This window comes from Pseudophryne corroboree, chromosome 3 (assembly GCF_028390025.1).
Source record: "Pseudophryne corroboree isolate aPseCor3 chromosome 3, aPseCor3.hap2, whole genome shotgun sequence".
Classification (NCBI taxonomy): Eukaryota; Metazoa; Chordata; class Amphibia; order Anura; family Myobatrachidae; genus Pseudophryne; species Pseudophryne corroboree.
The window spans coordinates 310,989,279-311,009,718 of record NC_086446.1 but is presented as its reverse complement, the minus strand read 5'-3'; the positions used below and the strand labels follow the sequence as shown (position 1 = coordinate 311,009,718).

The 20,440-nt window shown below is 43.4% G+C and overlaps 1 protein-coding gene across 1 annotated transcript in view; it reads left to right on the top strand.

Annotated features, from left to right (window-relative positions):
• KCNH4 (potassium voltage-gated channel subfamily H member 4) overlaps window positions 1-20,440 on the top strand; it is a 385,378-nt gene that overhangs the window by 297,391 nt on the left and 67,547 nt on the right. Inside the window, exons 2-4 of the mRNA XM_063959424.1 lie at window positions 135-368; window positions 544-675; window positions 798-925. Of these exons, the coding sequence (XP_063815494.1) occupies window positions 135-368; window positions 544-675; window positions 798-925 (494 nt within the window). The remainder of the gene's footprint in view (window positions 1-134; window positions 369-543; window positions 676-797; window positions 926-20,440) is intronic.

The window sequence follows — 20,440 nt, the reverse complement described above, 5'->3', positions numbered from 1 at the left end:
CTTTTGGTGTTTTTAAAACATTGATTAAAGCCACAGATCGTCATCGGCTTTGACAACCTATGTCTTTGTAAATCTACAACCTAGTCACTATTGTTTTTTCTCATTATCTCTCTATTTGTTTCTTTGTCCCACAGACAGTAATTTTCTGTTGGGAAATGCCCAAGTTCTACATGGCTTCCCTATTGTGTATTGCTCCGATGGCTTCTGTGAACTCACAGGTTTTGGTCGCACAGAGGTCATGCAAAAGAACTGTAGCTGCCGTTTTCTATATGGGGTGGAGACCAGTGACACTGTCCTACAGGGCATCCAAAGAGCACTGGATGAGAAGCAGGAGTACCAGGCGGAGGTGTGCTTCTATAAGAAAGACGGTACGCTCATAGCTGTACATTTATTTATTTTCACCTGTTACTGGTCTCTTGGTCATGTGTGTAACCTTCCTAAAGTGTTATTGCACCATTAAAGATTAATTTATAGTTCACAAATGTTATTTTTGGAGATAAACATAGATTTTTAAATGCCACAATTTTCTTTTCTTATGAACAGGAGAACTCTTCTGGTGTCTCTTGGACCTTGTGCCCATCAAAAATGAGAAAGGAGAGGTGGTCCTCTTTCTTTTCTCATTCAAGGACGTGACTGAGCACAGGATGAGAGCCCCACACGGTGAGAGGAAGGACGGTGAGTAAATAGACTAAAGCTGAAAGCTTTGAGAACTAGATAATTGCCGAGTAAGGAAGGCAAACATACGGTTATTTTTTAGTGCAACTCAGTGGTTTATACCAATGTCCTCCTTTTCTCAGAAAAACAGAGGAACCGTCGTCCTGGTGCTTCACATTTCAGCTCGGCAAGAAGACAAAGCCGGACTATGCTTTGTCACTTAACTGGTCAAGTCTCTGGACAAAACAAGAGTGACATCAAACTCAATAGCGTGAGTATTTACTCTAGATATAAAGCCTTATTCAAGTTTGCTAGCAAGCCAAAGAAGCACACTAATGGGGAAAACCATGTTGCACTTCAGGTGGGGTAGATGTAAGCCTTTTAAAAAGTGAAGTGGACAAGCTTAGAAGTTGCATCTACCAACCATTCCGCTTCTAGCTATCATTTTTAAAATGCACTTGAGAAATGCTAGCTTGTAGCTGATTGGTTGCTAGGGCAACTTCTCCACTTTTTAGGAGGCTTGATACATATCCCCCTGTATCTGTTATTTTTTTTCCACGTAGGTACATTGTAGATTTGAGTGTTGAGCAGCAGGATCTCTTTCTAATTTGGCAGTTTGGTCTGTGTGACTGGATTATGTAGAGTGGCAGGGTCTGACTAGCCTACAGGGGTACAGGGGGAAACCCCCGGTGGGCCACACTGCCGGAGGGCCCACCTCCTCCTCTAGACCTCAATTTCCAGACTGGGCACTTGAATTATACATTATGTATATGTTACCTTATACTGCAGAGGACTATATTGTATTTTTCATATTTTCTACAGTGCATTGCTGTTATTAATCTTTTACATTATCATGATGTACTAGCAGTATTTACTCTCTAATTGTTAGTCAAACCTCTATAGTGGCTGGCCACACTCCTAAACATGGGCCCTTAGAGCTGCATTCTCCCAGTGGACAACACTGGTCATATGCTAATGCAATGCTGAAAATAATGCTATTGTATCCTTCACAATCACTGCACTTATTATAATGTAAAATAAATATATTATAATAAGTGCCATGAGGTGTGTGTTTCAATTATGTGAACTGTAGCAATAACATACTAACAAGAATTCTGCAATAAAATGCAATAAGAGGCAATCAAACTACAGTAGTGGCTAACTAGCAACAAAGTTCTAGCTCTTCTAAGATACTGTTTGCACTTCTAAGGAGCTGGGTGGGAGCAGGAAATTAATAGAGATGAGCGGGTTCGGTTTCTCTGAATCCGAACCCGCCAGAACTTCATGTTTTTTTTCACGGGTCCGAGCGACTCGGATCTTCCCGCCTTGCTCGGTTAACCCGAGCGCGCCCGAACGTCATCATGACGCTGTCGGATTCTCGCGAGGCTCGGATTCTATCGCGAGACTCGGATTCTATATAAGGAGCCGCGCGTCGCCGCCATTTTCACACGTGCATTGAGATTGATAGGGAGAGGACGTGGCTGGCGTCCTCTCCGTTTAGAATTAGAATAGATTAGAGAGACACTTGATTTACTAATTTTGGGGAGCATTAGGAGTACTCAGTAGTGTACAGTGCAGAGTTTTGCTGATAGTGACCAGTGACCACCACTTTTATTTATAATCCGTTCTCTGCCTGAAAAAAGCGATACACAGCACACAGTGACTCAGTCACATACCATATCTGTGTGCACTGCTCAGGCTCAGGCCAGTGTGCTGCATCATCTATATATATTATATATCTGTCTGACTGCTCAGCTCACACAGCTTATAATTGTGGGGGAGACTGGGGAGCACTACTGCAGTGCCAGTTATAGGTTATAGCAGGAGCCAGGAGTACATAATATTATATTAAAATTAAACAGTGCACACTTTTGCTGCAGGAGTGCCACTGCCAGTGTGACTAGTGACCAGTGACCTGACCACCAGTATATAATATTAGTAGTATACTATCTCTTTATCAACCAGTCTATATTAGCAGCAGACACAGTACAGTGCGGTAGTTCACGGCTGTGGCTACCTCTGTGTCGGCACTCGGCAGCCCGTCCATAATTGTATATACCAGTGACCTAACCGTGGTTTTTTTTTCTTTCTTTATACATACATACTAGTTACGAGTATACTATCTCTTTATCAACCAGTCTATATATTAGCAGCAGACACAGTACAGTGCGGTAGTTCACGGCTGTGGCTACCTCTGTGTCGGCACTCGGCAGCCCGTCCATAATTGTATATACCACCTAACCGTGGTTTTTTTTTCTTTCTTTATACATACATACTAGTTACGAGTATACTATCTCTTTATCAACCAGTCTATATATTAGCAGCAGACACAGTACAGTGCGGTAGTTCACGGCTGTGGCTACCTCTGTGTCGGCACTCGGCAGCCCGTCCATAATTGTATATACCACCTAACCGTGGTTTTTTTTTCTTTCTTTATACATACATACTAGTTACGAGTATACTATCTCTTTATCAACCAGTCTATATATTAGCAGCAGACACAGTACAGTGCGGTAGTTCACGGCTGTGGCTACCTCTGTGTCGGCACTCGGCAGCCCGTCCATAATTGTATATACCACCTAACCGTGGTTTTTTTTTCTTTCTTTATACATACATACTAGTTACGAGTATACTATCTCTTTATCAACCAGTCTATATATTAGCAGCAGACACAGTACAGTGCGGTAGTTCACGGCTGTGGCTACCTCTGTGTCGGCACTCGGCAGCCCGTCCATAATTGTATATACCACCTAACCGTGGTTTTTTTTTCTTTCTTTATACATACATACTAGTTACGAGTATACTATCTCTTTATCAACCAGTCTATATATTAGCAGCAGACACAGTACAGTGCGGTAGTTCACGGCTGTGGCTACCTCTGTGTCGGCACTCGGCAGCCCGTCCATAATTGTATATACCACCTAACCGTGGTTTTTTTTTCTTTCTTTATACATACATACTAGTTACGAGTATACTATCTCTTTATCAACCAGTCTATATATTAGCAGCAGACACAGTACAGTGCGGTAGTTCACGGCTGTGGCTACCTCTGTGTCGGCACTCGGCAGCCCGTCCATAATTGTATATACCACCTAACCGTGGTTTTTTTTTCTTTCTTTATACATACATACTAGTTACGAGTATACTATCTCTTTATCAACCAGTCTATATATTAGCAGCAGACACAGTACAGTGCGGTAGTTCACGGCTGTGGCTACCTCTGTGTCGGCACTCGGCAGCCCGTCCATAATTGTATATACCACCTAACCGTGTTTTTTTTTTCTTTCTTTATACATACATACTAGTTACGAGTATACTATCTCTTTATCAACCAGTCTATATATTAGCAGCAGACACAGTACAGTGCGGTAGTTCACGGCTGTGGCTACCTCTGTGTCGGCACTCGGCAGCCCGTCCATAATTGTATACTACTAGTATCCAATCCATCCATCTCCATTGTTTACCTGAGGTGCCTTTTAGTTGTGCCTATTAAAATATGGAGAACAAAAATGTTGAGGTTCCAAAATTAGGGAAAGATCAAGATCCACTTCCACCTCGTGCTGAAGCTGCTGCCACTAGTCATGGCCGAGACGATGAAATGCCAGCAACGTCGTCTGCCAAGGCCGATGCCCAATGTCATAGTACAGAGCATGTCAAATCCAAAACACCAAATATCAGTAAAAAGCCTCTTTTTTTCTTTGCGTCATGTGCTGTTTGGGGAGGGTTTTTTGGAAGGGCCATCCTGCGTGACACTGCAGTGCCACTCCTAGATGGGCCCGGTGTTTGTGTCGGCCACTAGGGTCGCTAATCTTACTCACACAGCTACCTCATTGCGCCTCTTTTTTTCTTTGCGTCATGTGCTGTTTGGGGAGGGTTTTTTGGAAGGGCCATCCTGCGTGACACTGCAGTGCCACTCCTAGATGGGCCCGGTGTTTGTGTCGGCCACTAGGGTCGCTAATCTTACTCACACAGCTACCTCATTGCGCCTCTTTTTTTCTTTGCGTCATGTGCTGTTTGGGGAGGGTTTTTTGGAAGGGACATCCTGCGTGACACTGCAGTGCCACTCCTAGATGGGCCCGGTGTTTGTGTCGGCCACTAGGGTCGCTTATCTTACTCACACAGCGACCTCGGTGCAAATTTTAGGACTAAAAATAATATTGTGAGGTGTGAGGTATTCAGAATAGACTGAAAATGAGTGTAAATTATGGTTTTTGAGGTTAATAATACTTTGGGATCAAAATGACCCCCAAATTCTATGATTTAAGCTGTTTTTTAGTGTTTTTGGAAAAAAACACCCGAATCCAAAACACACCCGAATCCGACAAAAAAAATTCGGTGAGGTTTTGCCAAAACGCGGTCGAACCCAAAACACGGCCGCGGAACCGAACCCAAAACCAAAACACAAAACCCGAAAAATTTCAGGCGCTCATCTCTAGAAATTAATCTAACAGACTGGAAAGACTCCTTAGCCCACACTTACCCTGTCACTTCCCTCTGGTTTCTTCAGTAGCACTGGTGGTATCCTCTTCATGTCCCCGATCTCTGTGTCCTCCAGTGAGTGGGAGATGGGAGAGGCTGGTTGAAGGCAGTGTGTGGAGTATAGAATCTCTGGTAGCTTAAGTCACGCTGGCAGTGTTAGCTCCATGCTGGTGTCTTCAGTCTGCATACTGTCCGTATGGAGTTACTATTCTTCAGTCTGCATACTGTCCGTATGGAGTTACAATCAGAAGTGGTGGTTAGTTCCAACACGTTTCATACAAGATGTACTTCTCTGTATGTTATTGCTATAGTTCACATTTTTTAAACACACAGCGCTCCTATTTTTTTTACATTGTAACAATTTTTTTCTACTTGAGCTGATTTCATACATAGTACAGGTCTTCTTGATTAATATAAACTAATTACATTTATTATGGTGACACACATGCAGCGAACTTGATGCTACTGTACATGTTATTGCCACTGTCTTGTTGTGTGTCTAATATTGCTATTGCTTATTAAATCAAGGTTCACATGGAACCTGTTCTTCAACAGATTAGGAGATTGTTTACAGTAAATCTAAGGCTGGGTAAAGACTTGACGATGTGCACCCAATGTATCGTCCTATCCGGCGGATCGGACAATATTTAGTTTACATCGTCTACTATATCGTTAACTATACGCCATGGGTCATTAACGATGTACAATATGTTTCGTTTTCATCTTGAAATCTAAAGATATTGTATAAAACTGGATGTGGCCGGGTGCCATCATGCAGTATAGCAAACGATACCGTTCAGTGTATATGAACGATGGGGGTAATTCTGAGTTGATCGCAGCAGGAACTTTGTTAGCAGTTGGGCAAAACCATGTGCACTGCAGGGGAGGCAGATATAACATGTGCAGAGAGAGTTAGATTTGGGAGTGGTGAGTTCAATCTGCAATCTAAATTGCAGTGTAAAAATAAAGCAGCCAGTATTTACCCTGCACAGAAACAAAATAACCCACCCAAATCTAACTCTCTCTGCACATGTTATATCTGCCTCCCCTGCAGTGCACATGGTTTTGCCCAACTGCTAACAAAATTCCTGCTGCAATCAACTTGGAATTACCCCCGATATCGTTTGTGGGGGGTGATGTCACATCTTATAAACATCGGCAACTGTGTACCCAGCCTAAATCATTACAAATTGTGAATTTCCAATTATCGTTCTTATTGGTGGGTGTGAGACAATAATGGTTACATATGTTTATCCTCGGATGCTCCATGTATACCTTCATAGCGAGAGTGAAGTTAGCATTCAGTGCCAGAGAGAGACACAGAGTTTTCAGCTAGCAGATGTTGTATTCCTGGTGCTTTGCTAAATAACCTTCGGCAGATCCTATCAGTCTCTCCATTAACCTCTGTTCTCTAATCTGGCTCTGCCAGTCTGTTTTGATAAGGCTGCTCAGTGCAGTACAGCAATGACAAATTTTGTGCCTTTGTAACAGTGAGATGTGTCTACTGCAAAAACCTGACCTAATCAGATTAGAGCAGAAAGTGTAATAGATAAGCAGGATAATGTTACTGAATGGGCCAGATCAAAGGAGCAATCTGATTGGCCAATAGGGGAATTCATATCAGGCTAGGCTGACAATGTGACAGGCAGATAGTATAGTGTAAAAGCCAGAGCTGTTTATATATTTATGTGATAGGACAGAGTCAGACAGTGGATCAGTGACCCATGTCAGCTAAATTGTGTTTTCCTTGAATAAACACAAAATCATACTAACAGAAAGAAGCCAATTGTTCTATAAACCTTCTGTCACACATCAAACTCTCAACCCACTTACTTCACATGTCACTGGAGCTTCCTGGCCTTGGTACTCCCGTGGGCTGCCGAAAACATCCCTGAATCTACTGTGTTGCCAATTGGCCGGGTGGCTGGCATGTCTCCTGGTTTTTCTCTCATGTCAGCGTTCTTCAATCACAAACTGCTTTGGGATCAGCTGACTCTAGCAACTGTTCTGGAGTACAGACCAGGGCCAGAACAACTTCACTCCTGTGATCTGCTACGTGCTCCTGGCCGCTACTCCTTCGAGTAAACTATTTCCTATTGTGTTCCTGTTTGCTGTTCCAGACTCCAGTCCACCAGCATTCATTCTATAGAGTGCACTTCAGACTGCAATCAGGATCCAGTTAACATACCAGTGTTCGGGATGCCGGAAGTCAGAATACCGACGCCGGAATCCCAACATCGACCATGATGCCTATGCCAGAATCCTGACTATCGGCATCCTGATTGTAAGTATGCCGGGGAGGTTGGGTTTCTGCACTTGAAGAAGGGTTAGGGTTAGGCTGCGGGGCAGGCGGGGGTTAGGCTGTAGACAGAGTTAGAGTTAGCCACTAAATAGGGGAGGATCAGGGGGGGTGGGTTAGGGTTGGTTTGAGGTTATGGAGTGTTAGGGTTATATATAAGCAGGGTGGGTTAGGGATTGGCTGCGGGGGAGGGGGTAGGGTTAGGCTGAGGGTAGGAAGGGTTAGGATTAGGGGATAGAGGGGGAGTGTTAGAATGCTTACCTAGCAGGTGTTGGGATTCTGCATGTTGGGATGCCACTGTCGGTCTTCTAACCGCTAGCATCCCAAGTGGCGGGATCCCTATACCATCCCCTGCAATCATCTATTTTCATTATACACTCAGCACTGCAGACTGCAAAGATCAGTATTTATTCTACACAGTGCACTTCAGTCTGCAAGCATCAGCATTCAGTCTATACAGTGCACTTCAGTCTGCAAGCATCAGCATTCAGTCTATACAGTGCACTTCAGTCTGCAAGCATCAGCATTCAGTCTATACAGTGCACTTCAGTCTGCAAGCATCAGCATTCAGTCTACACAATGCACTTCAGTCTGCAAGCATCAGCATTCAGTCTATACAGTGCACTTCAGTCTGCAAGCATCAGCATTCAGTCTACACAATGCACTTCAGGCTGCAATCACTTGCATTCATTCTATAAAGTGCACTTCAGTCTGCAAGCATCAGCATTCAGTCTATACAGTGCACTTCAGTCTGCAAGCATCAGCATTCAGTCTATACAGTGCACTTCAGTCTGCCAGCATCAGCATTCAGTCTATACAGTGCACTTCAGTCTGCAAGCATCAGCATTCAGTCTATACAGTGCACTTCAGTCTGCAAGCATCAGCATTCAGTCTATACAGTGCACTTCAGTCTGCCAGCATCAGCATTCAGTCTATACAGTGCACTTCAGTCTGCCAGCATCAGCATTCAGTCTACACAATGCACTTCAGTCTGCAAGCATCAGCATTCAGTCTATACAGTGCACTTCAGTCTGCAAGCATCAGCATTCAGTCTACACAATGCACTTCAGGCTGCAATCACTTGCATTCATTCTATAAAGTGCACTTCAGTCTGCAAGCATCAGCATTCAGTCTATACAGTGCACTTCAGTCTGCAAGCATCAGCATTCAGTCTATACAATGCACTTCAGTCTGCCAGCATCAGCATTCAGTCTATACAGTGCACTTCAGTCTGCCAGCATCAGCATTCAGTCTATACAGTGCACTTCAGTCTGCAAGCATCAGCATTCAGTCTATACAATGCACTTCAGTCTACAATCACCAGAATCTTTTCTACATAGTGCACTCTACTTTGCAATACCTATTCATCCCACTCTGTATACTAGTCTCTCTACAGCGCTACCTTTGGTAAACAGTTCTCTCTGTTGATCCTCATCAGACCTCCAAGCTCCCTACATTCTCCAATTACCCAAGCCGACCCTCTGGTTCCTGATCTGAGTTCACAAAATCCCAGAAACCTGTCACTGTGGTTAATAACTAATGGTGTATGGCTGGGTGCTCTCTGCACTCTTACGGCCTAATTCATGTTTGTACACAATGACAACGTTTTTGCAACAGAGCAATTATCAGCAGACTGTGTATGTGTTGCGATCACACGGTGCATGCACCAAAGTACCTTTGCGATCACGCTTGCACTGACGATTTCTATGAGTTATTGACAGGAAGGGACCATTTGGGGAAGTAAACGTGGGAGTGGCGGCAAAAACACATGTGTCACGGCCATTTTAAAGGCACGTATCTGCCTTCAGCTGTGATCATGTATGTAGAGAAACATGGCGCTAGCGTTGCTACTGCAGCAACCAATGTGTATAGCCATAGGTAAACCCTAGGTGTCGATGTTCCTTGTTATTGTGTCTTGCTGTGTATGAGTACATATTGTGGCGGACTATGTAAGGTTCCAGAGGGCGTCTATATTTTTTCAGCTTCACTTGTGATGATTAGCAGTTCTGTAACCTGGAAAGACTCAGCTGTGTGTGCATTTGCATACATACATGAATTAGGCCCTTACACTCATGTTTGCTCTTCCAGCCCACACCAAGAGCAGATTATTATCTGTGATGGAAAATATGTCTCTGATTTAGTAAAACAAAACACCATAAATTAGCTGGGTTTCAAAGTTACTATCAAAGTACCTGACAGGCCTTTTGTTACAGTGTAAATCTCCAGTAAAGTACTTTAAGTGCAGATTAAAGTGTCAAAGTCAGAAAAATGTCTCTATGCACGTTGCCATATTTGCACCGCACACTGGTCCGCACTGCGCATGCGTACGCTCTCCCGTGAAGGCGCATACCCGCAATAGCGTGCACTCGCAGGCGCGGTATGCGTATTTACGGTAGAGTTTATGTAGTCGTAGCGTGCGACTCATTCGTTACATATTTTCACAATTAATGTAGTTTATAGATCATGATCCCTTTGATAGTTTCTGAAAGTTTGGTTAATATAGAAGGTCCCTGAGCTAAGGAATCCCTCTTTGTATCGTACGAAGGGTCTAACAGGAATCATACAGCAGTGTTTGGTACCCATCGGAAGAGTATTTAATTAGCAATATTCCGGTGTTGGTTTGGAGCGTATTAATCGCTCGTGCGAATAGTTATGGACATAAGAAGTTTATGTCCATTTCTATTATTTACTCATACTCAGGTATGCGGCGGGAAACCTAGTTCCCCACCCACCTGAGCTGTTTGAAATCGTCACAGCCCACCTGTATGAATCAACCTATGACCTTTTGTTATGATGCAGGGCCGAATTCCGACGTCCAATGGACAATGGGATTGTAGGGACTGTAGGATTGCATTGTGTGTGGGGCATAAATGGGCAGGCCGACCACATCCAGCTCTCACTCTTCAACGGTTCTCATTGCTGAAAATCGGGTGCTGGATGTCCAGGCGCATGCGATCGTTTACCCTGTGCGTAAGTTTCTCTCCGTAATCATTGTCTTTCTGTGAGCCAATTTCTCTCATCTCTCTCCGTCTCTCTCTCTCTCTCTCTCTTTCCCTTCTCTTTCTCTCGTATCTCCCCTAGACTAGTATTGTATTGTATTAGATAGTATTGTATTTTGGTTAGGAAGTCTTTGTTATATTGTAGTGTATCATTTGTACTGTTATCCCCTTTTTACAAGTATACTAGATATAATACAGTTAATAGGCTTTGGACCCTAAACCAGTATCTGTGTATTTCCTATAGTGTTAAGTGTTCACTTGAGCGTCGGTGACGCTCAAGCAGCTTTGTAGTTAGTCAGGTTACACAAGGTTGCACTTACACCCTGTACTCACATTAAGGTATTCTGTGTATTTCATTGGTATAAGGTTTAGACATAAAGGTATAGCGTTGTGAGCGTCTGCGCCGCTGGTGATCTCCTCGTGGTCTCGAGCGTCCGCTACGCCATAGCGAATCATTACTCTAGTCATAGCCAATAACGTGTCCTGTGATCACTGGGCCGTGAGCGAACGTGACGCTTGAGCGTCTCGCCTACGGCTGAGCGATCGTTACGCAACTAGCGTACCATTACGGTACTTCTTAAGTAAACAGCGTACAGTGTTCTTAGACTTCATAAAGGGTTGTTTATACGACAAGGGAATTTAGCATTGTCAATTGGGGACTCGTCCTATCCTTCTCATATCTGCACTAAGTAGATCAGCGGACATTATCCCCCCAGCAAAGGGTGGGAGGTTGTCTCGCAGTGCTGACGGGATAAGCGTCTGCTTCGCTTAGATAAAGAGTGCTGAAGGAATCCGGGAACCGGAAGTAAGAACAAAACGCTTGTGTCTTTTAAAACTGTTTTATTTCTCTTCTGTCTTGCGTATACACGCACGCATACATTTATCTGCATTTCTTTTTTTCAATTTCGTATATCACTATTCCTGTTTGCCAAGTTTTATAGTTGATAGAAAGTGCTAAAAGAGATTTGCTGTTATTTCATAGTAGAGGTAATAGTTAAAGTATAGACCAACACACGGCTTGTCTGGGAGATAAGACAGTCAGTGTGGTGTGCGGTAGATGATCAGGGATCACCTACATTGATAAAGGTAGAAATTGTGTTACGGTGGATCTTTGTTTTGCGTACGCGTGTCCCTAACAAAAGACTTGCGTACGCAATCCAAACGGCAGACGCACGCAGCGTACGTTACGCAACGTAGCGTCTGGTTACGCAACGTAGCTCAAGTCACGAAAAGTTGAATTAGCGCAAAGCGATAATTAGCGCAAAGGCGATAAGTAACGCACAGCGGTAAATAACGCGACGCGGTAAATAACGCAAATCTATTTTTGGAAAAATCTGAAATTTAGTTTAACAGATCCTGCTCCTAATTGGTAACACAGTTGGACTGAAGACAATTTCTGCGCAGAAATAGATATAGAAACAAAGTGTACATGTGTTGAGTGAGTGTGTTTTTATTACATAAGTTTATATAACTTAAGAGGTTGAACCAAAAGGAAAGTCGGGTACTCGTCAAGGGACACACGTGTAAGTGACATATACGGTGGCTAGGGAGGCATCCTTGGTTAAATAATATTTGAGCATTAGAGTATAGCGGACCATAAGGTAACAGACCAGGAGGTCATAAGGTAACAGACCAGGAGGTCACAAGGTAACAGACCAGGAGGTCATTAACAGACGGTAACAGACCAGGAGGTCATAAGGTAACAGGTAAAATAGACAAAGAGGTCCGCTATAAAAGTCCAGTGGCACAACGCCTGGGGTGTTGGTGCAGAACCCATATAGGCCATAAGCTCTTGCTGAAGGAATCGCGGCCGGAAACATCGATTCCATTGATCTTTCAGTACATGACAAGTAGTGCTTATGTACTGAACGATTGGACCGCACGTAATTGTGTGCAGTAGTTAGTAATCTGACCTAATACCATTAGAGTAAAGTGGTCACAAACGCTATCTGTACATTCTGACGTGATTTGTGTAATTTTTTATTTTTAAAGGGAAGTTCGCTGGTCACTCAGGAACTATCTAACAACCCCAACTTTACTGGAAAGAGTAAGTGTCCTTCGGGTAACCCTCATATGTTCCAGTAAACAGAAGGTTCCATAGGGGCCCTGTATCGAGTACGCCAGCACCATATCGGTGTGATCAGGTCGTATTGGTCGAGGTGGGCGAGTGAGTGGGGTACTCGGTAAACCGCCACCGCCGGCCTGCCCAGGACATCTTGGTTTGTTTGTAAGGGTTCGCTGAAAACCTTGATATAAAGATCCAAGGAGGAATAAGCAACACCTGCAGAATTATGGGGGCCAGTTGTTCAGGTAGGGGGCGATCAACCTCGGTTCGGGTTGATTCAGAGAACCGACCCGTTGGGTCGGCAAGGTACATCATGTGTGAAAAATACGGAAGTCACACAGAATCTTTATGTGATGAATGGGAGAGAATGACTGTACAAGACAGGGACAAAGTCCCAAGAATAGGTAGCTTCAGTCCAGACGTGTTACAAAATTTAAGGAGGAGGATATGTCTCATTGAACCAACAAAGAGACAAAGTAAACATTATGATTATGTGCAGTTAGGGCAACAGGAAGGTGAATTACAAAGAGAGTCAATTGACTTTTCTGAATCTTATCTTGAGAGGAGAGACATGGCATCGGGGAGGATTATGGTTGCGGAGAAAAGCACAAGGTTGAACAATAAAAACGCTCTTAGCAACTGTAGTATAGATTATAAGAATAAGTGTAATAACTGTAACAATGATTATTGTAATACTGTTGAATGTACAACTATTAACCTATGCAAGTTGCACCCCATGTCAAACTTCCCTCAGGAATACAAACAAGAAAGTGAGCCCAGAACGATGTCAGCACCTCTTCCAGCAACCATCACAAAAGCCATCCAGGTGGACGCGACCAAATTGGTAAAGGCAATAATCGAACCCCCTAACGGAGGGTCAGGTGAGGTCGTGTCCACAGGTACGTACAATGTTTTATATCACGCACAAACAAATGTACCCCATATTGTAAGACCAACACAAGATGATGTAACTGAGCTCGATCTGGCCAGGGTGATCTCAGTCCCCAATGGGAAGACTGACGATCAGGGAATCATTCCCGTCAAGGACAGTGCAATGCGCTGTCTCTGGTCCCGGACCGAATTGAGATCAATTGTGTCTGAATTTCCTGATCCTAGGAAAAATCTAGTCAAATGTCAAAAGTTTATTAAAGAACTAGGAAACGCCACAGAACCCACCAACAAAGAATGGCGGACAGTGCTGAGGGCATGTTTGTCCTCCAGTGTTGACCCTGAAAAATTCATTGCTGATTGTAAATTAAACACGGAGGTACCTTGTATGGAAGAACACAATCAGGAATGTATTAGGCAGATTAACCGACAGTTAGGAATATATTTCCCAGCTGCTGTCAAGTGGAACGACATTCTCTCCATAAGGCAAAACGAAAGGGAAAATGTTTCTAATTATTTCAATCGAGCACTGCAAATAATGGCTAGAAACACTGGGATCGCAGACATCAAGACAAATGCACAACATAAAGGAATAGCGGTTAAGGTATTAATGAATGGTTTAAAAGATGAATTAAAAACAAGGGTACAGACCACCAACCCAAACTGGAGAGATATCTCGGTGACCGCACTAAGAGAGGCCGTCATCAATCATGATCAGAATATCACCAGATACAGAGAGTCACAAAGAGATGAGTTAATGGCAGCAAATATACAGGCCCAAAACACAAGACCACCCCAACAAAAGCCCCACACCCCTGTGAGAAATCCAGATATGGAAGTCTGTTACAATTGTCATAAAAAGGGACACTTTGCAAGAGATTGTAGATCAAGAGAAAGACAACACCATAATCATAAAACCCAAGGAATCAGGGAAGTACAGGGGAAACGATTGATGATGATGAGCATCCGAGCGTTTGAGGAGGCATCAAATCAACCAAAACCTCAGGTCATTGACACGTGGAGGAAGCCCAGGATTTGTTATCATTGTAGGAGAGAAGGGCATTATGCTAGCAACTGTAATAACCCACATAAAGTTAGACCCCCTAGACCAAGAAATGAGCAAAATTACAATACACACCATTATAATCAGGGATCACATAGGCAGGAAAGGTGATTATTAGGAATGAAGGCAAGCCTGAGGTAACGGTTAATAAAGTGGGAGGTCATTCACTGAAGACACCGGAATGACCAGGTGAAAAGTTGTAAATGTATTTGTGAAAAATGTTTTTTTTTTTTCTCTCTCTCTCTCTATCCCCATCTCTGACTAGTATTGGTAAGAATTCACACATTGCATATCCACTTGGTCCTTGCAGAAGTCTACCAAACCCCAGCATGACCTATCCGCCACAATGTATTTCTGGCCAGATACAGACAGTGGAGTAATGCAGGTGCTGGTGGGGAGGGACTGCTCAAGGAGACCAGTAGACACATAGATATGACAGCCTAATAAGTCTGACAATGTTTTTCTAATGCTAACAAGGTTTTCTCAATGTTGACAATGTTTAAAAAATGTTTTGTTTCTCTTTTCTTATTGATGGTTATTGTCGAGTTAGGTAATGTATATATGCACATGAATTTTTCTCTATCTCTTTTGTTTCTTTTTGTACTTTCTCTCTCTTCTCACTCATGTTTCCATGGTTTAAAGATGGTATGTCACCCCTCAGTTGGACCAATGGTAATGCCAGATTTTTGCTCCTTACAGAAAGATCACCGGTTAGGAAGGAATATTGCATCACCAGAATGTTCGTTTGGAAGACTGAGAGACAGCACCTTTGAGAGGATAGCAGAACAAGAAGAACAACAAGACGAGAGAACTTATTATCGTAACAAGTTCTCTCCCCCTCAAACTGTTTTCTTATACCCCCTTTACAAATTTCTTCTTTTCTCCTCCTGTAAGATGGACTTGCCCCAAGAGACTGTGATATGGATTTTCCCGTTAACCATGATGTTGACCAGAGCAGTCTGTTTCGGTGAGAGTACCAGTGAGGTCGAGAGAGGATCCAGAAAGGTCCTGATGACTGAGACGGAGGTGTAAATTTCCAATAGCAACCCAATCACCAAGCAAAGGCGAGTACCGGGCACGATCTAACAACCATGTTATTTGTAAACAATTGTGAAGGATTGTTAGTTCAAAAAGAAAATTGTATCTGTAGGCTCTGTGACGGTCTGGTGGAGGATGGATGCATAAAGAAATGCCAATCCAGTTTTAATATCCATATGGACCGGCATCCATTGAGTGACTATCACTCTTTAGTGGGTAACGTGTTAAACCAAACAGATTGTTGGGTATGCTCTCAAGTACCTCAGGGTCATAGCAAATCAGGGCTAGTACCATTTCCTTTAACGTTAGGGGAGGTACTTGAGCTAAGTGGTGGGAGACCGGTGGACCGGAGGTTTAACATCTCCAGCCCTCCTAGTTTGAAGCTCCACCAATACCATGTGGATAGGTCCCTCTTATGTTTTAATATCTCCAACCCCCGTAAGCCGGGAAATTGGGAAGTGTCATGGAGCAACCTTACCATGACCTTTTCACACAGAGCAGATAGAATGCCTACAGATACAGAGCTGGTACGCCACATAGCCAGTAGAGGAAAATCTTTTCGGTATCGATATACCTTAGGAAATAGGATTACTAGAGTTGGAGAGGTATCACCAGGATACTGTGCACATATCGTACAAACTGATACGTGCATTAAGCAGATGGAAGAATTAGGGTCAGGAGATTTCACCTGGAAGGTTTGTAACATGGTAATGTCCTTCTCCGTCCCATATGTTCTCCCCGATGACGCATATTTCATATGCGGGAGAAAGGCGTACAAGTGGCTTGCCCCAAACTCTGAAGGATTGTGTTATATTGGAAAAGTATTGCCTGAAGTGATGACTGTTACACATGACAAAATGAAGGACATACACCGTGGTGCCCAAGCTCCTTATACTCACACTCATTACGAGCACCGAGTTAAAAGACAACTGTCAGAAAGGTTAGAGCATCCGGCCTCTGATCTTATCCATGAATCCACCGGGATTCAGGTTCTGGTAGCGTTAGATTTCACTCGCACCGCTCGAGGAGTGATGAATTATAGATACATTTCCGCACTCGCCAATTTGTTAGATAATATCACTGAAATGTATGATGACACGTTTAGATACACTGGAAGAGAACTTCAAGCTTATAAAACAGAACTAGTTCAGCATAGGATGGTTCTTAATTATCTTACAGCAGTAACAGGCGGATATTGTGTTACATTGGCAACACAGTACGGCATAAAGTGTTGCACTTATATCACGAATAGCACCGAGGATCCGGTAGAGGTCATAGACCAAAAGATGGATGATATTCTCCAATTGAAGTGGGAATTTCGTCGAAAACACAATCTCACCCTTGCTGCTGTAGGTAATGAGCTGACTGGTTGGGTGTCATGGTTGAACCCGCGAAATTGGTTCTCCGGTTTGGGGGACTGGGCTCAAGGAGTCATAATGGATGTTGGAAAGTTTCTACTATGTATCTTAGGTGTTGTTATATTTATTGGATTGATATTTAGATGCGGGCAGGCTTTAATGAGGTGCAAACAAAGTACAAGAGTGATGAGCTTGAGGAGCGTGGAAACCGTAATTAACCTGGATTTGATTTATGACCCAATGATAGAAACCAGGATGGGATGAAAATGCGATTATACGGTCCGTTTCTTTCACCTGTTTTTCTGCTTTTCTCCAAGATACAAAGACCCCCTTGGACGAGGAAGTTGACGAGACGCTACACAGACAACAGACAAGCACCAAAGATGAAGTTTTGACCACTTGAGAAATGGACACTTGATGAACTTTGCCATGGATCCCCAGTTTCCCTAGTACATTTAAACTCACGCTAGCCCAACATTTTTTTGTAAATCCGATGGCTCTGACAAAGCTATTTGCTCATGCCCAAGGAGCAATACAGCGCAAAGAAGACGACTCTCAACAGATACCGAACACAACTTCGACGACAGATGTACATTTCCCTGACATAGAATATCATTGCATTTTCCATAAGTGTTCTTTATCTTCATCTCTACAACCCTCAGGTAATGACACACATAGACGATAGGGAATACAGGCACAGATATCAGCAACCACATACCTCCCCCATTCATGTATCATCAACTAAAATGTGCTCCCCATTTTGTTCAAAATCCGAAAAGAGCTCGGTAAAGTTTGACAGCCCATCCACAGACCTGTACCACAGGATAAGAAGGAATTCAAATGTATACTTCGCAATACCTCGAAGCTTGATTTACAACACGCACGGCACGATGATACATGACCCTCCAAACATGGACTCATACACACATGCTTCTGCTATCACACTAGGTCATACCCTCTTCACACCTACTCCTCTCTCCTCCCTTACCCCACCATGGAAATCAATTAACCCCTGACTTGCATTTTTCTCCTTAAATGTTTTGTGGCAGTTATTATTGACTGCCAAAGGGTGGACTGTCAAAGTCAGAAAAATGTCTCTATGCACGTTGCCATATTTGCACCGCACACTGGTCCGCGCTGCGCATGCGTACGCTCTCCCGTGAAGGCGCATACCCGCAATAGCGTGCACTCGCAGGCGCGGTATGCGTATTTACGGTAGAGTTTATGTAGTCGTAGCGTGCGACTCATTCGTTACATATTTTCACAATTAATGTAGTTTATAGATCATGATCCCTTTGATAGTTTCTGAAAGTTTGGTTAATATAGAAGGTCCCTGAGCTAAGGAATCCCTCTTTGTATCGTACGAAGGGTCTAACAGGAATCATACAGCAGTGTTTGGTACCCATCGGAAGAGTATTTAATTAGCAATATTCCGGTGTTGGTTTGGAGCGTATTAATCGCTCGTGCGAATAGTTATGGACATAAGAAGTTTATGTCCATTTCTATTATTTACTCATACTCAGGTATGCGGCGGGAAACCTAGTTCCCCACCCACCTGAGCTGTTTGAAATCGTCACAGCCCACCTGTATGAATCAACCTATGACCTTTTGTTATGATGCAGGGCCGAATTCCGACGTCCAATGGACAATGGGATTGTAGGGACTGTAGGATTGCATTGTGTGTGGGGCATAAATGGGCAGGCCGACCACATCCAGCTCTCACTCTTCAACGGTTCTCATTGCTGAAAATCGGGTGCTGGATGTCCAGGCGCATGCGATCGTTTACCCTGTGCGTAAGTTTCTCTCCGTAATCATTGTCTTTCTGTGAGCCAATTTCTCTCATCTCTCTCCGTCTCTCTCTCTCTCTCTTTCCCTTCTCTTTCTCTCGTATCTCCCCTAGACTAGTATTGTATTGTATTAGATAGTATTGTATTTTGGTTAGGAAGTCTTTGTTATATTGTAGTGTATCATTTGTACTGTTATCCCCTTTTTACAAGTATACTAGATATAATACAGTTAATAGGCTTTGGACCCTAAACCAGTATCTGTGTATTTCCTATAGTGTTAAGTGTTCACTTGAGCGTCGGTGACGCTCAAGCAGCTTTGTAGTTAGTCAGGTTACACAAGGTTGCACTTACACCCTGTACTCACATTAAGGTATTCTGTGTATTTCATTGGTATAAGGTTTAGACATAAAGGTATAGCGTTGTGAGCGTCTGCGCCGCTGGTGATCTCCTCGTGGTCTCGAGCGTCCGCTACGCCATAGCGAATCATTACTCTAGTCATAGCCAATAACGTGTCCTGTGATCACTGGGCCGTGAGCGAACGTGACGCTTGAGCGTCTCGCCTACGGCTGAGCGATCGTTACGCAACTAGCGTACCATTACGGTACTTCTTAAGTAAACAGCGTACAGTGTTCTTAGACTTCATAAAGGGTTGTTTATACGACAAGGGAATTTAGCATTGTCAATTGGGGACTCGTCCTATCCTTCTCATATCTGCACTAGGTAGATCAGCGGACATTATCCCCCCAGCAAAGGGTGGGAGGTTGTCTCGCAGTGCTGACGGGATAAGCGTCTGCTTCGCTTAGATAAAGAGTGCTGAAGGAATCCGGGAACCGGAAGTAAGAACAAAACGCTTGTGTCTTTTAAAACTGTTTTATTTCTCTTCTGTCTTGCGTATACACGCACGCATACATTTATCTGCATTTCTTTTTTTCAATTTCGTATATCACTATTCCTGTTTGCCAAGTTTTATAGTTGATAGAAAGTGCTAAAAGAGATTTGCTGTTATTTCATAGTAGAGGTAATAGTTAAAGTATAGACCAACACACGGCTTGTCTGGGAGATAAGACAGTCAGTGTGGTGTGCGGTAGATGATCAGGGATCACCTACATTGATAAAGGTAGAAATTGTGTTACGGTGGCTCTTTGTTTTGCGTACGCGTGTCCCTAACAAAAGACTTGCGTACGCAATCCAAACGGCAGACGCACGCAGCGTACGTTACGCAACGTAGCGTCTGGTTACGCAACGTAGCTCAAGTCACGAAAAGTTGAATTAGCGCAAAGCGATAATTAGCGCAAAGGCGATAAGTAACGCACAGCGGTAAATAACGCGACGCGGTAAATAACGCAAATCTATTTTTGGAAAAATCTGAAATTTAGTTTAACAGATCCTGCTCCTAATTGGTAACACAGTTGGACTGAAGACAATTTCTGCGCAGAAATAGATATAGAAACAAAGTGTACATGTGTTGAGTGAGTGTGTTTTTATTACATAAGTTTATATAACTTAAGAGGTTGAACCAAAAGGAAAGTCGGGTACTCGTCAAGGGACACACGTGTAAGTGACATATACGGTGGCTAGGGAGGCATCCTTGGTTAAATAATATTTGAGCATTAGAGTATAGCGGACCATAAGGTAACAGACCAGGAGGTCATAAGGTAACAGACCAGGAGGTCACAAGGTAACAGACCAGGAGGTCATTAACAGACGGTAACAGACCAGGAGGTCATAAGGTAACAGGTAAAATAGACAAAGAGGTCCGCTATAAAAGTCCAGTGGCACAACGCCTGGGGTGTTGGTGCAGAACCCATAT